The 16,416-nt window shown below is 28.5% G+C and overlaps 2 protein-coding genes across 6 annotated transcripts in view; one reads left to right on the top strand and one right to left on the bottom strand.

Annotated features, from left to right (window-relative positions):
- The first annotated feature begins 7,959 nt into the window (after positions 1–7,959).
- On the top strand, positions 7,960–13,890 carry LOC105252014. Of its 2 annotated transcripts, none has more exons than XM_011259179.3 (6): positions 7,960–8,362; positions 8,441–8,733; positions 9,026–9,175; positions 9,254–9,368; positions 9,493–9,676; positions 13,796–13,890. In XM_011259179.3, coding segments are annotated over exons 1-6 (957 nt in total). In that variant the 5' UTR covers positions 7,960–8,149; the 3' UTR covers positions 13,798–13,890. The 2 variants fall into 2 exon arrangements, with proteins under 2 accessions (XP_011257481.1, XP_011257480.1); XM_011259178.3 differs by lacking the exon at positions 13,796–13,890 and adding an exon at positions 9,749–10,047.
- The window catches only part of LOC105252015 (acetylcholine receptor subunit alpha-like), a 72,399-nt gene continuing 68,878 nt past the window's right edge, over positions 12,896–16,416 (bottom strand). For all 4 annotated transcript variants that reach the window (XM_025412578.1, XM_011259182.3, XM_011259180.3 and 1 more), the window contains 3 exons: positions 15,305–15,487; positions 14,509–14,725; positions 12,896–13,992 (listed from right to left, as the gene is read on the bottom strand). In XM_025412578.1, the coding sequence (XP_025268363.1) occupies positions 13,792–13,992; positions 14,509–14,725; positions 15,305–15,487 (601 nt within the window). In that variant the 3' untranslated portion in view covers positions 12,896–13,791. The remainder of the gene's footprint in view (positions 13,993–14,508; positions 14,726–15,304; positions 15,488–16,416) is intronic.

Below are 16,416 nucleotides of genomic sequence, written 5' to 3' on the forward strand. Positions count from 1 at the left end.
AATTGAAGCAGGTTATACATAAAAGAGTATAAAAGATTATGTTGTGATATTTCGATCATCGATCCTTATTATAACATTTCTTTATGATATTAGAATATAATATTAGAATATAATATTAGAATTAAATATATTTTGATTCAAAGCTTTAAGTTTTCTCAATCTTTCTAAATACACAATTTAATCGAAAATCGATAAAATTATAGGGATTTAAAATATGAAATAATCACTTCGATAATTGCGATTTTTACAGACAATAATTATTAATTTAATATCTAGAATTACACATATATTTCATACGTTACTTTATCGTTCTACTTGATAATTTAAATATAATTTGGGATATGAAAGAACGCGAAGTAAAACAATCGAATTATAGACGCAAATAATTAGCATTACAAAAGACTGCGTGAATTGTTTGATAAATAATCAATTTCAATCAATAAATTAAATACTTTTATAATTTAATATTTTACGTTAATGTATATTTTATAATATATAAAATATTTCGGTAACGAATGATCGATAACGATGTTTGATTTTGGCAATATAAAATATAAACAGTAGCGCGCTATATATACGGTGCCGCTTTATCATCATTCGTACGGTGACTCTCGAGTAATAAAGTAGTGGTAAGAAACGCTTTGCATATTGTAATTTTTTTACTAAACATGATTACAATTAGTATAGAAACATAATTTAACTATAAATTTTAATAAAAATTACTTAACTAAAAATTAATTAGCGACATGAAACAGTATAGCAACGATCGAAATCTTTATCAAATCGCAATCATTGATTACCGCGATTAAAAATTGAAGCAAGTTATACATAAAAGAGTATAAAAGATTATGTTGTGATATTTCGATCATCGATCCTTGTTATAACATTTCTTTATGATATTAGAATATAATATTAGAATATAATATTAGAATATAATATTAGAATTAAATATATTTCGATTCAAAGCTTTATGTTTTCTCAATCTTTCTAAATACACAATTTAATCGAAAATCGATAAAATTATAGGGATTTAAAATATGAAATAATCACTTCGATAATTGCGATTTTTACGGACAATAATTATTAATTTAATATTTAGAATTACAAATATATTTCATACGTTACTTTATCGTTCTACTTGATAATTTAAATAATTCATATAATTTGGGATATGAGAGAACGCGAAGTAAAACAATCGAATTATAGACGCAAATAATTAGCATTACAAAAGGCTGCGTGAATTGTTTGATAAATAATCAATTTCAATCAATAAATTAAATACTTTCATAATTTAATATTTTACGTTAATGTATATTTTATAATATATAAAATATTTCGGTAACGAATGATCGATAACGATGTTTGATTTTGGCAATATAAAATATAAACAGTAGCGCGCTATACGGTGCCGCTTTGTCATCATTCGTACGGTGACTCTCGAGTAATAAAGTAGTGGTATGAAACGTTTTGTATACTATAATTTTTTTACTAAATTTGATGACAATTAGTAGAAACATAATTTAATAAATTTATATAAATTTTAATAAATTTTAATAAAAATTACTTAACTAAAAATTAATTAGCGACATGAAACAGTATAGCAACGATCGAAATCTTTATCAAATCGCAATCATTGATTACCGCGATTAAAAATTGAAACAGGTTATACATAAAAGAGTATAAAAGATTATGTTGTGATATTTCTATCATCGATCCTTATTATAACATTTCTTTATGATATTAGAATATAATATTAGAATATAATATTAGAATTAAATATATTTCGATGCAATGCTTTAAGTTTTCTCAATCTTTCTAAAAACACAATTTAATCGAAAATCGATGAAATTATAGGGATTTAAAATATTAAATAATCACTTCGATAATTGTGATTTTTACGGACAATAATTATTATTTTAATATTTAGTATCACAAATATATTTCATCCGTGTTACTTTATCGTTCTACTTGATAATTTAAATATAATTTGGGATGTGAGAGAACGCGAAGTAAAACAATCCAATTATAGATGCAATTAATTAGCATAACAAAAGACTGCGTGAATTGTTTGATAAATAATTAATTTTAATCAATAAATTAAATACTTTCATAATTTAATATTTTACGTTAATGTATATTTTATAATATATAAAATATTTCGGTAACGAATTATCGATAACGATGTTTGATTTTGGCAATATAAAATATAAACAGTAGCGCGCTATACGGTGCCGCTTTGTCATCATTCGCACGGTGACTCTCGAGTAATAAAGTAGTGGTGAGAAACGCTTCGTATATTATAATTTTTTTTGTTAAACACGATTATGATTAAATGTGAAACATAATTTGTTATGAATATTAATAAATATTAAATAATTAAAAATTAATTAACGCCATGAAACTGTAATGCAACGATAAATTTTTATCGAATCGCAATCATTCATTACTGCGATTAAAAATTGAAACAGATTATGAATAAAAGGGTTTAAGAGATCATGTTTTGATATTTCGATCATCGATGCTTATTATAATATTTCTATATAATATTAGAATATAATATTAGAATTAAGTATATTTCAACCAATGCTTTAAATTTTCTCAATTTTTGTTAATTAAATACACAATTTAATCGAAATTTTATTATGCAAATTTAAATTTATATACTATACGAGTGATTTTTACTCGTATTTCAAAATAAATTCTAAATTATATATATATTATATTATATATTATATATTATATTATTAAATAGAATGAGAATAAAGGATTTGAGAGCTTTTACTCTCACTCCATTTAATTATTTTTTATAGAGAGCTTATTAATTACAATTATTATATTATATTATATTATATATAAAAAAAATTATATATAATATAACCCTCCCATGGGGTACACCTTGTCGTGGTGGGAGGGCTTAGTACTTGGATGGTGCCTTGAGATTTATTTTAAATTTTTCTATTTACGATAAATCTTATGGTATCTGAAAGGGAAGCTAAGTACCCTTTCGCGTCGTCGGTGCCGTCAACGTGCCGCGGACGGCTGTGCTTCGTAACCGCGTTTTCGCGTTATAGTATTATCGCGTTATCGCGTTTTCGCGTTTTCAAAATCCCAATTTCGTTTTTGTCAACGAGTCTCTCCTTCCGACGCCAACTAACTGGGATGTTTCATCGAGTCGTTGCTTTGCGACGTACTCGCGCCTTGTGCAACGTGGCACTTGGTGATGCCGGCCGCGCAGAACGTATGTCCAGTACAAAATGTACATGGGCGCGCGGGTTCGATGCTTCGCGCTCGATCGGCTTAGTGATGAACACGCTCTGCTTCGTCAATTGATTTGGCCCGAATCGGTTAGAACTCGATCGATTGTTCGAACTGGTCGTCAATGGGTCCCTTCTCTTTGCTCGTCTACTCTAGCCACACGCCTAGCGTGTGTTAACCCTGTCGAGGAGTCGAGTGGATTCCCCTAGGCACGATTTTCGCTCGGTAAAAGGGGTTGCCTCCCCATTTTCTAAATTGCTAAATGTTAGCTTTTAAAAAATGTGGGTATCCTCTTCTTTTACCGTCTATCAGCCTTGTGTACTGCGCTAGTGATATAGCATCCGTGCGGGTCACTTGAAATCGTGCTTAGCGGGTCCAGGTTCGATACGAGATAGGATAATTATGCGCGAAAAAGAGCTGGTGAACTTTATTTTCCTCTATTCCGTCAATCGTTTCGTCTTCTTTCCGGTTCGGGCCTAATCTTTGCTCGTTGTATCGTTGCATTCCCGACCTGTTGGCTCGAAATTGATTCTCGCGAAATGAAATGGGATTTTCGCTCGTACCGAAACCGGGAGTGTCGGACAAAGTATATATATATTAAATATATACATCGCGCGACAAAATTTTTAATCGTACCGAATTAGTGCGGGAGTGCCGTTTAGTATCGCGCGTAAAATAACGAAAATAGCGATATAAAAATATCGCTCGTGTGTGCGGGAGTGCCGTTGAAAGTATCGCGCGTCAACAACATGAGAGGAGGAGGAGGCCTGGGAGAGGCATCTTGCATCAGCGGAGCAACCTGATGGTGAATATTTATTATTTGTATATCAATTGTTATAAATCGTACGCATAATAATTCGATCTTATTATTTAAATGAATTAAAGAGAAAATTAGAGAGAAAGATTTTTATAAAAGTTATATAAAACTTTTTAAAAAACTTTCTTAAAACACAGTTTTAAAATTTTATAAAAATTTTCCACACGTGTTTATCTCTGCTTATTATTTTACACATCGGATATAAAATTCCGCGCGATAAAAATTTTTTGAAATATTGATTGCATTTGTGAGCATTAATATAAATGAATTTTATATTTGTATGTTACAGACAACTAGCTTCGATAACAACAACTCCGCTGTTGCGCATCAGTGTCGGTGAGTGAGAAAAACTTTTATTTAACTTTAAGGTAACGGATTCGTAGAGATTGTAGATGTAGATTGTAGATTGTAGATTGTAGATTGTAGATTGTAGATTGTAGATTGTAGATTGTAGATTGTGAATTGTAGAGTAAGTCCGTTGCCTTAAAATGGATGAGCTAGGATAGATTAAATTAAATAACTTTTAATAAATTCTTTCGAAATGCTTTGCATCTATTGCGAAAATATATTGAAGTATTAATTTAAAAAAGAGAATCAAGAAAAGAAATTTTTTTTGTAAAGACTTGACTAGTTTATTAAATCAAGAGCACGCATTAATAATTTTAACAATTTTATCAATTTTTGATAGTACTTTATTCTTATAACGCGCACTTATTTTATTCTAATTTCTTATATCATAGCTCATCCATTGTAGAATTGGTTTGTAGATATTGTTTTTAAATTTTACTTTAACTTAAAATAAAGCCAAACGATTAATTAATTAAATAATTTGTAATATCATAAAAGTTATACACGTACATGAATTTTATATTTTATTAGAAAATATAGTATATAGAAATTTGTAGTAATTTGGCTTTATTTGAGTTAAAATAAAGTTATATTCAAATATTTAAGAAACGATCGTAAAATCGAGCGATCGTTACGATGAGCGTGAAATATTTACGCTCATTTGCCGGTAATTAATCGGCAAAAGAAGGAGTGTTTATCTCCTTTTTCGATCTCTGATTAGAGATCGAGCGAGAAAGTGGCCAGAATCAACGAAAAGTAAGTTCAATTGGCCTGAAGAAAAGCTTTACGTACAATAGTACGTAATGTCGGACATTTATTCACGCGGTTAGGGCATGCGGTTAGAGAATGTAATTAGGGCATGTAATTAAAATATGCGTGATTAGAGATAGGCTTTCCTCGAATAATTTCACTTAATCGAGAAATAGGATTGTTAGGGCTATTAGGTGATCATTAAGATTTTTTAATTTTCCATTCAAAAAGTAGAGGATTGTTAGGGCTATTATGTCATTAATTTAGCTGATTTTATATTATGTATCTTTTAAAGAATCAGGAAATGTAGGTTTAAATAATATTAGGGAAAACAAATTAATAAATATTTCAATAATTATATTATTAATATTAAGAATTTTTTATGGATCAATATTTTTTGAGTGTTTTTTGAGAGAGTTTTTTTTCCCCACTTAAAAAAAAAAGGATTGTTAATTTATTTTGTATTATATTTCAAATTATATAATATTATATTTTACATTAACTTTTTGTATTAAATTCTGTATTGAAAGAAAATGAAAAATTTTGTCTTCTCGATGATATCTCCATCTTAAGGAAGGCATTTGCCGGCTGAGGAGGTTTGAGTATTTTAATGAGCCTGAGAGCTATGCCGGCAGTAACATACACCGATATTCGTATAAACTTTTCTTATATTTAAGATAATTTTAAGTATGATCTTAAATATAAAAGTGAGTTATGAATACCGATCGTAATTATTGATAGAGTCATCTATGCCGGACAAGTCGAAGGGGAAGTGTCAGACTAAGAGAAATACCAAAATTATATAAATATTTGTTATATTAATTATATTAATATTTTTAAAATGAATGAAAAAGGAACAATAATCGAGAAAAAGGCAACTACAGTGATTTGAATATCTATACCTGAGAACAAATGTCCATAGAAAGTATTTCGATGGACTCCATAGGAAGGAATGACATTTGATGATAATTTTTATAATTTTAACACAAAGGAATACAATAAATCATAATAATCCAAGAACTCAAAGAAGAGAATATATTGGATAGAAATGCATAATGATTGAAAATAATTAGAAACTAAAAGACAGTGTACAATCTATTTATTAATAATAATACTATTTTGTAATTATATTAAATTTTATAATTTAGTACATTATATTATATAAAATATTAAGCATAAAAATATTATGCTGGTAAGAAAATTATAATAAAAGTATACAAATAATGTTGACTATATTAGAATAGAACATATGAATTCTTTATATTTTATATAAAGAAAGAGATATTTAAAATATTTTGCAACATCTATATTTTTCGAATCTTAATTATAAAAGCTTCAGAAGAATCAGTGATTACTTTAACAAATTCTATACATGTATTAATAATTACATTTTTAAATAATTAAAAAAAATGATTGATAAATATCAAAGATCATTTTACTGCTAATTAAAAAGATTTATAGAAATACGGTTAAAAAGGTTTTTATTCCACAACAGACATTTTGTTTTTTTGTAAATAAAAATATATAAATATGACATTGAATGTATAGAAAAATATTTATTTTATCTTTGAACATTACATTGGAAGATCACAGTATTTTTCGGGATTGAAGTCAAATTTTAATTTCTTACTTTGTGATACGACATAAATAGATATGAATCAATTAATTAAATATATATTATATTTAAATTTTTCAATGTTAACATATCTTTCGAAAAGAGATAATATATCTGTATTTATGTACACATAGAATATGTATATGTAATTCCAGCGCGTGTATTTCATGTAATGTTTTAAATTAAATATATATATATATATATATATATATATATATACATATATTTCTAAACATAACGCAAATATTTCAGAATAAAGTTGTAGCGTTATACTATATATACATATATATATTATATGTGTGTGTGTTTATTTGTGTATATGTAGAGAAAGAGAGAGAAAGGGAGAGAGAGAGGACCACAAAATTTATTTAAAAAATTAAAATTAAAAATTTATTTATATTTATATACATATGCGTTTTGCTATACAGCACTGATGGCATTTCGTGTACATAGGCATTTCGTGTACTACAGGCATTTTTTACATAGCACGGAACAGAATCAGAAATTGTGCACATATATGTTACTCTCTGAGAACTTTCGTGGACTTTGGCTTTGTAGTTCATGTCCACGTTTTTTAGATTAACAGAGAGAGTATCGCTTTCAGGGATCACCTAAAAGCGGGCCATGACACCTCTCAGTCTTCTCTCTGTTAATAGTTATGTAAATTATGTTTCGATACTAATCGTAATCATAATATTTAAAAAAGAAATTCGATACGAAACGTTTCGCATCGTTATTTTACTACTCGAGTATTGTCGTGCGATTAATAATAAAATCGTAACATATGTAAACAATAGCGCGCTATTGTAACAAAATCTTTACGTTGTCGATAATAAAATAATGATTTGATACGTAAATTGTTATTGAAACAGGTATATATATAAACGATTTATACATTTTCAATAATAAAACAATAGCTGAATGACCTAAAATATTCGTATGATTTAAATAACTCTTTTAGTTATTTAAATGCCACAGTCCATATGAGAAATTCGCACCCTCTTGCGAGGGAAGGGAGAACTATCAGCTGTCATCTTATCATATGGTCATACCAGGTTATGGATCTGTTCTTTTCAGCTGCATTGCTGCACTAGTGCAATTAGTTAGAGTGAAAGAAAGTATGTTTGTCTCTTTCTAACTTATTGCACTAGTGCAGCAGTGCAGCTGAAAAGAACAGATCCTATACCTCTATGCGTACATTTCTATATAAGCATATAAACGAAGTAAATAATAACGAAAGAAATAAAAGATATAAATTTAAGTGTTCTTATATATATTCTAATTACCGTTAGCGTATCTTGTTACGCACATTTGACAATATTGTTATATTATTATCACATATTGTCAGACAATAAAAATGCAATATGTATGAACGAATCGCAAGTAATTGGGCCTTTGGCCAGTATTCTCTGCTTGATTCAACGAATTTTCTGCCTTTTTTCCCAAATTTATGGAATAAACAAGCTATCGGCTCGCGTTATTCAAATGACACGAAGGTACGAGACACTGATGTACTCGTGGGATATCTTATTCTATTCTGGGTGATACTGTATTTTCTCTATGAGAAATGTTTTAATGTGAGTTTTTGACATTTTAATATCATAATATATCTTTGGTTCGAAATATACATATATTTGATATTTATTTGTGTTCAGTCACTATTTAGGCGTATGCGCTTTCCATTGATACAACGAAGCAGGATAATCAAGGCAGCATGGAACTGTGGATTTTGTTTTGGTAGTGTATGTTACATGAAGTCATCAGCTACTCAAATCTTGAATTTTACATCGCAAGACCTGGGAATAACATATCAGGAATTAGGGCTTGCATTGCACAAGAGCTTTTACTTTCATCAAGCGGGAATCGACATATTGTGCTATGGTGCTTGGATGAAGGGCTGTGCAAACTTACTCTTTGCGTCTTTCATCTTGAATCCATATCAGCAAAAGTAAACTTTCAGTTAATCAAATAATCAGTCACCATCTTCTTGAGATATATTCTTTTGATTCTATTTATTATGATCTATTTATTTCTTTATATTTTTATTTTCTTTAGTTTTGTCTCTTCTTACTAATCACTCTAAAGATCTTTTTAACAAGTTTTGAACTTACTTTGATTTTTAATTTAATATTATTTTTTAATTTAATATTATTATATTGAAAATTGACACAATTTTTATTTTAACATTTATATATAGTATTATATATAAAAAATATATATATATTTTTTTTTCTTCACAGTTATAGGTGGTGTACAGTTACAAGTACTTTTTTACTATACAAAACTATTGACATTGTGATAGTTAATGTTTGTCAAATGCTGTTATGCATTTTTCAAACCATTGGACGACCAATTTGCAAGCTGTTATTTTTATTCCACTGCCTAACTTGGTCAGTATATGTTAAGTAATTTTGATATAATATGAATTTACTATATAAAAATAAATCTAATTATATGTCTGTTCATAGGATGTATTTATACTTGTATTATGTGCCTATATATATGCTTTGGTCAGAAGAAGTTGAATATGCAAGGACTGAACCTGGTTTATGGCTTTGGTTTGCAGCAGAGTGCCTAGATTCGGTATCTCATATGTATCTTAAGTATTCATATCTTAGATAACGAAATTAAGAGTTACTACAAATTTAAATATGAACAAATATTTAAAAAAGAAAGCTACATATATGTTAATTTAAACTGTGATTAGGTATGGTTAAGACTTATTGGACATGCAAAAGCTACACATTGGCTCGAAATTTGCCTGTTTCCACCACCGACGCAAGAGGCGATTGAATTAGCAGGTATTCATAAAAGGCATAAAGAATCTTTGAAGAAATTTAGTAACAAAACACATGCAGCAAAGAGAATTGAATTATGGCAAACTCTAGTATGTAAGTACCTTCGTTATTTTTCATTTAAAATCTGAATTAAATTGTTTGAATAATGTGCTATTGTATAAACAGGCGCGATGGCAATTAAAAAAAAAATTAAAAGAATTCGTCAAGCTAAAAATAATGTAGATGTATCAACAGAAGATTCTAAAAATACAGAATTGCAGGAAACAAATATATTAAACGACGAGTTAGAGGAGGATTAGTGAATTTATACAATTCTAAAAAATAACATTTGCGGAATTACAACAACAATTTACAATACGACTTCTTTAAACGAATTTATTTACACTATAAAAGAAAGTAAATATTGTGATGTCGAGAACATCGAATTATACGAATTTTTTTTTAGAATTATATGTAAATTGTTTTATGGCATATAATTTTCAACAATTACTACTTTCTATTAAACATTTATATGTAGTTCTACATTTACATATTATTATAAGTTAATAGTGAAACACAAACACGCAAGTAAATTATATATTCTCATCAATGCAATGAAAAAAAGATCAAGATATTGCACAAGACTATATATTGTAGTTTTTAAAATTAAGTTTTATTCGAGAATTTCATAGATATATATGTGTTTATAGAAAATTCAATCAGTTTATAATTTAATAAGACGTCCCAACAACAAACTAAAGGTAACTAAAAATATAATAGAATTAAGGGCATTTTTTAGAGATATTTGAAAATATTATTATTTATCTCGTAAATTGTTTTGTTGATATAACTCAAAAGACTTATGCTAGTCATATAAATAATACACATGATATATCTGTCATCAAATAGTATTCTTATCCATGACATATATGTTTTTTTTTTGGGATTGTATGTAAATTTTCAAAGTAGCAAAATTATGAAGTACATATATATATGGCTCTATATTGTTAATACGAAATTGTGTTATGTAATTTACGTAATTTATTATTAGTTATACATTGATTAAATTGAAACATTATCTCTAATTTGCAGTAACAGATTGATTTGATCAAATCATAAATTTGATTATGCATAGTAAACTTTGTATCCATTCAAGTTATCGTATCTGTTTATAAATAGGAAGTGTAATGCAAACATATTGCATTACATGCATTTGAACAACAAAACTATGATAACAGTTTCGATGATAATATTAGAAATGTATTTAATTTATATATTCAAGTTTCATGCTTAAAATCGATGAATGAAATGTTGTGCCTGTTATTGCCTTAAAAGTAGAACTCTTTTTTAAGTTAGAAAAAGCACAATCTGTTTAAATTATGTATCACGTATCTCTCTTCTAAACGTAAATAAATAAATTGTCTTTCAGTCCTAAATAATGTAGATATTGTCTTGTTATTTTTAAATTGTTGGAAAATGTATCATGTAAGTAAAGACGATGATAATTATAGATAAGTTTAATATCGATCCCTTATAGACATACTCATAAAATATTTTGTATTGTTTTATATGTGTATATTTATATTCACGAATTTATCCTGCAGTCAGAAATGCAACTTGTGTTAGCTATCATTACACTTATTTCGGTAAAATATAATTATCTTATTATTTTTACATTCTTATTCGGTAAAATATAATCTTACATAAAATATAATCTTATTATTCTTACAGTCTTATATTTTTTACTCTTTGGTTGATGACTCCACTTATATTGTCCATTAAATAAAATAAAAAATAAATATATATTTTAAAAATTTGAATTAAAAAGTATATATTTTTTTTCAAATTTATTTTAGTAATAATAACGAGTCGATTAAACAGTTTGCCATCGTTTGCCATATTATCCATGAATCGTGAAGAATAATCATTAAAACAATGGTGACATTTTTTCTGATTACACTTGCTTCCTTTTCTTTCCTTATAAATAAAATTTTGTACTATAATAGTAACAATTTTGAAAATGATACAAACCTTGGAAGAAACCTTTGTGTATATCGTTGAAGAAAAATATTATATAGATTTATGTTATTTATCGACAAAATTATTATATTTCGATTCCAAAATGATACATCACATTGCAGGGTTAATAAAACTTACAAATTACATTCATCACGTAAATTATCTATCTATAATTAATTTATTTAATCGCGCCGATATACAATCTAAAGTCTTTTTTTTTCATACTAAATTATATCGAAACGTACAAAGTATCAAACACGGCGAACTACTGTCTCATGATCCGATTATATGTGTGTCTCGCTAATAATAAATTATCGATCGCAGTACTTAGTGTTTTCTTTTTCTCTTTTTGGCAAGAATAACGGCAGGCCGCCGTTGTTGACGAAACGAATTGGAATTTAATGCTACTGTAGGAAGACAATAAATCATGGAAACGCTATCAAACAATTCTCGCTATCGTATATATATATTACGTATTCCGTCAAATCCGTTTAATAAATTGCCGACTGTATCGGCCAGTGTATGGTGCTGGAACAAATATAATTACGAAAGTTACTCTTATTACAAACATATACATTATGAGCAATAAAAGTTGAGTCCTCTAAACTTCCCTTCTTTTAGGCCCAACCTGTTCTCTGCGCCGTGTAATCGATGCAGATATATTTAGAATTTCATTTTTTATTTACTTTTCTTTTAATATGAGAGAACACGCACTTTCGTTCTTTGTGAAAATATGGCCCCATTGTTACAGGCTCGATGTAGTGTGTTGGAAAATGTAGTATTCCTTTTTTTATTTTCTGTGTGTTCCTGAGTCTGCAACAGGCTTCGTACAATTTCGTGCCACTTGCATTCTTTATTTCTCGATATCTCTTTTTTTTATTACATTCACAAACATCTTTTGTACGAAAACAATTTAACATTGTAAGGTATATTTTATTACTCGAGTTTTTCGCATTTCCAAAGTAGTCTTTAATGTGTACTAACAAAAAAAATAATGTTAATAAATATTATCGTGTGTACATCGAAAACGTTGCAGAATGCAACTGGCACGAAATAGGTACTGCAAGATCTTTCTGAATTAATTCTACAGTATATACGTGTTTATCCTCCCTTTATCTACTATATATATTCATTTCCTTTATTAAACTTCATTATAATTCCCTAGTCGCGAAACACAGGCCGCATCTGAATCCGATGATGTTAAGATAAATTCTTCTTGTTGCTCAAATTTTATTGTTTATTTTATCATATATATATATATATATATATATATATATATATATATAATATAAATAAAGATACTACTTATTATCCTAAAAATTTGTGGCGATTAACTTGATCAGCAATAATTGCGCAAACATATTTATGAAAGAAAAAAATTGTATATTTTGACGTATATTTAAAAATGAATCTGATTAAGCCGCGCAAAAAATAAATGTTTATTTTATCGACATTAACAACTTGAATTTTTTCCTATTTAATTTGAGAAATAAGAAGATATATATCTTGCGTATACATCAGATTGTGTATTACCTACACATTATGAACTTCTTACACCGTCCATGTGCTACACGGAATCAAACGCGATCAGCGTGCAAATAGTTGAGACATATTTGTTGTCGTGATACTCCTTTCTTTATCACTCTCTATGCGTTTGCGCAAAAAGTTTATTCTCCGCTGTAGCTCGAGAATTCTTACTAAGACGACAAAATCAACGCCTGCAGATATGACTGTAGATCTATTCTTTATATAGGTCCCTATAATTAATTAATTATATCGGCGCAAGAATACCTCGCTTATAGACAGTAATTATTATTATTAAATAATTAAAAAGAATGCAACAAATATCAACGCAATATCCCTAAAATCAATTTCTAAATTCGAAGATTAGAAATCTATTTGAGAAAAATTCTGATTCCTTTAATTCATCTATCTATACAAAAATTCCTAATTAACAAATATTCTGAATTTATAGCGAAGTAGAGAGAGAGAGGAGTATAGAACACATATTGTGCCTTAATAATAAGAATTCTCTGTTCGGCAGCGACGCAACGATATACATTCACGCAAAGGTTTGAAGACTTGGCGAGGCTTCAGTCTCTTTCGGACGTTAATACGTTTCGTTAGTCGTATTTGTCATAATAGATTGTTATGTATGTGTTCGCATATGGCTTTACACGCACGGCATTAACGTAATTAGTAATTATCCCTCAGAGGACGTTCGTGACCATGAGTGGCTTGGCAGTGGTGGAGGCGATCTCGGAGAGTCGTACATCGATGGGGATGCGATCGTCGTACAAGGTTGGCGCCTGTAATATAATCCCAGCCGTGCCGACAACTACGGCTAGCGTAAAGATCCAGAGGAATAGTCTGTCGAGCACCATCGCGACGTATTTCCAGTCCTCCTTGACCTTAACCAAATCATCGATGACAAAATATTAGCTTCAATCAACGCGTTTTCTTAAATTAATCGCGAAGCGACAAATTAAAATATAATATTTCATATATGTATTGTCAGATAATATATAATTGTCAAATAATATATAATTGTAATAATATATAATTGTCAAATAATATATAATTGTAATAATATATAATTGTCAAATAATATATAATTGTAATAATATATAATTGTCAAATAATATATAATAGATAGCATAATAAAAATGTAAAATGTACTTAATCTTCTATAAGAAAAAAAAATATCGAAAGATATCAAAAAAAAATTGATGTAAAAAATTATGAAATATTTTAACATCTTACTTTTTTGTATTTTTTTGAATTTCTGAATATATACTATATATATTTATCGATTACAAACGAAGTATTCTGGGTATATAAATATTAATATAAATTACATATTATTTGCGAATTATGCGAAATTATATAAATTACTCTAGTGGAATTATGCGAAATTATATAATTACTCTAGTGGAATCCTCTTCTCTTTTTGTATGATCGGCGATAAAGCGGATGCCTTCTATGGCCTTGTACAATTCTGGGCAGTGATGCCAGTGGTGAAGCGTGTTGCAGAGAGCGTCGACGCTCTCCTCTGTCGGGAGCTGCGGCGGTGGTGGTGCGGCCGTTGCCGCTGGCGAACCGTGGATACGACATGTACTTCCTAAATTTACTGCTTCCAACTCCCTGAGTAGATAATACATGAGTTGCAAAACAACAGTGAACCATTACCTTGGATTTAAAATAAAAATTGAGAATAAAGAAGTATCCCAAAACATTGATGAAAGATGATATTGCGCAAAAACGAGTTAACAATCATCCATAAATATTTTAAGTATATAAAAATATGTGAGAATATTTTTCATTCCAGAATTAATTTTGATATATTATCTTTTAAATTTTCTGACGTATATTTTAGCGCCTCTCACAGATAGCATTCGTTCATTAGACTATTTTTGAATTCATCGATTTGTAAAAATTATCTTGTAATAAAGAATTTCATATCGTCAATACACATATTTGTATGATTTATCTCTTTAATAATTGTCTATAATAATTGATACACAGATGTATCTTTATTAGAATAAAATGAAAAATTACTACATATTTTTATCTCTTAGATTATGAAAGATGTAATAAAGGCATATCATAAAAACATATAAAACGCAAAATTGTAACAATCAAATGAATGTTATATTTTATTTTCCGTCATATGTAAAATGTATGTATCATTTTGCATCGTTCTTAGAATATTTTCGGACGTACCGAGGATGCAGATCGTCCCGTGAATCGACACTAGGAAAAAGCACAGAGGACTCTACCAACTCCGAGGCCGAAGACTCGACGAACAGTGATGGGTCTCGCAACTCGAGACCATTGCATGTTCTAACCATCACGCGATGTCCATGATGCCCGCCCATGCTACGCTTGTCTATCTGGTACTGCGGCCTAGAGTGGAAAAACAATATCGTTTACCTGACATGTAGATTCAATTCCGTCTTATCAGATCCGACTCCCGAACTATGAAAATAATTGCGTTGAGATTTCAAATATGATTTACAGTCAATGAGGTATCTTTGTATCTACATACATGAGGTATCTTTGTATTTTTTAAATTCTTAATAATTAGATTAGATAAATTATTTCGTATGAGAATGGTTTTCTGTATCCATAGTTCTGAAGTCGATTCATCTATGAACAAATAGAACCTTCGCTCACCCTTATTATACATCCTTATTATAACAGCTATTTAAGCTCAGTGCTTACAGCGATGAATGAGCTATTGATTTGTAAAATTTAGCACGATATTCATGGCTATGCACATGCTCCTAATTTCTAGTTTGACAAAGTTGCAAACGTTTCGAAATGTATCATATATATAATATTAAATCAGAAGAACTAACAATTTCATATCAATATATGACAGCCATGTGACAGTGCCTAATTCGGTGGCAGTATCGATAAAGCATTTTGATTAATATTGCATATAAGATGAGTGTCACACGAGATAACATGTCAAAAATATGTTACATATCATAAAATAAATTTCCTGAGGAAAGATGTGATTATAATACTATCAAAGTTCAATTTTGTTACTTGATCATTAGAGAGAAATTTAACTTATAATTTTATATCATTTCAAATTTTTAATAATATTATTTTAATAATATTATTAATAATATTATTTTTAATAATATTAATAATATTAATAATTTAAATTTTTAATAATATTAATAATATTAATTTAAAAAACAAAGATATATATACAGGATGGCCTCGAACGTTCCAACCAGACTTTGAGATCTTATAGGAAATTTAATTCTGAACAAAAAATTCCTATAAACATGGATCGAAAAATGCTTCCTTAAGAAGTTATC

The sequence above is a fragment of the Camponotus floridanus genome, unplaced genomic scaffold (assembly GCF_003227725.1).
Source record: "Camponotus floridanus strain SB8 unplaced genomic scaffold, Cflo_v7.5 scaffold53, whole genome shotgun sequence".
Classification (NCBI taxonomy): Eukaryota; Metazoa; Arthropoda; class Insecta; order Hymenoptera; family Formicidae; genus Camponotus; species Camponotus floridanus.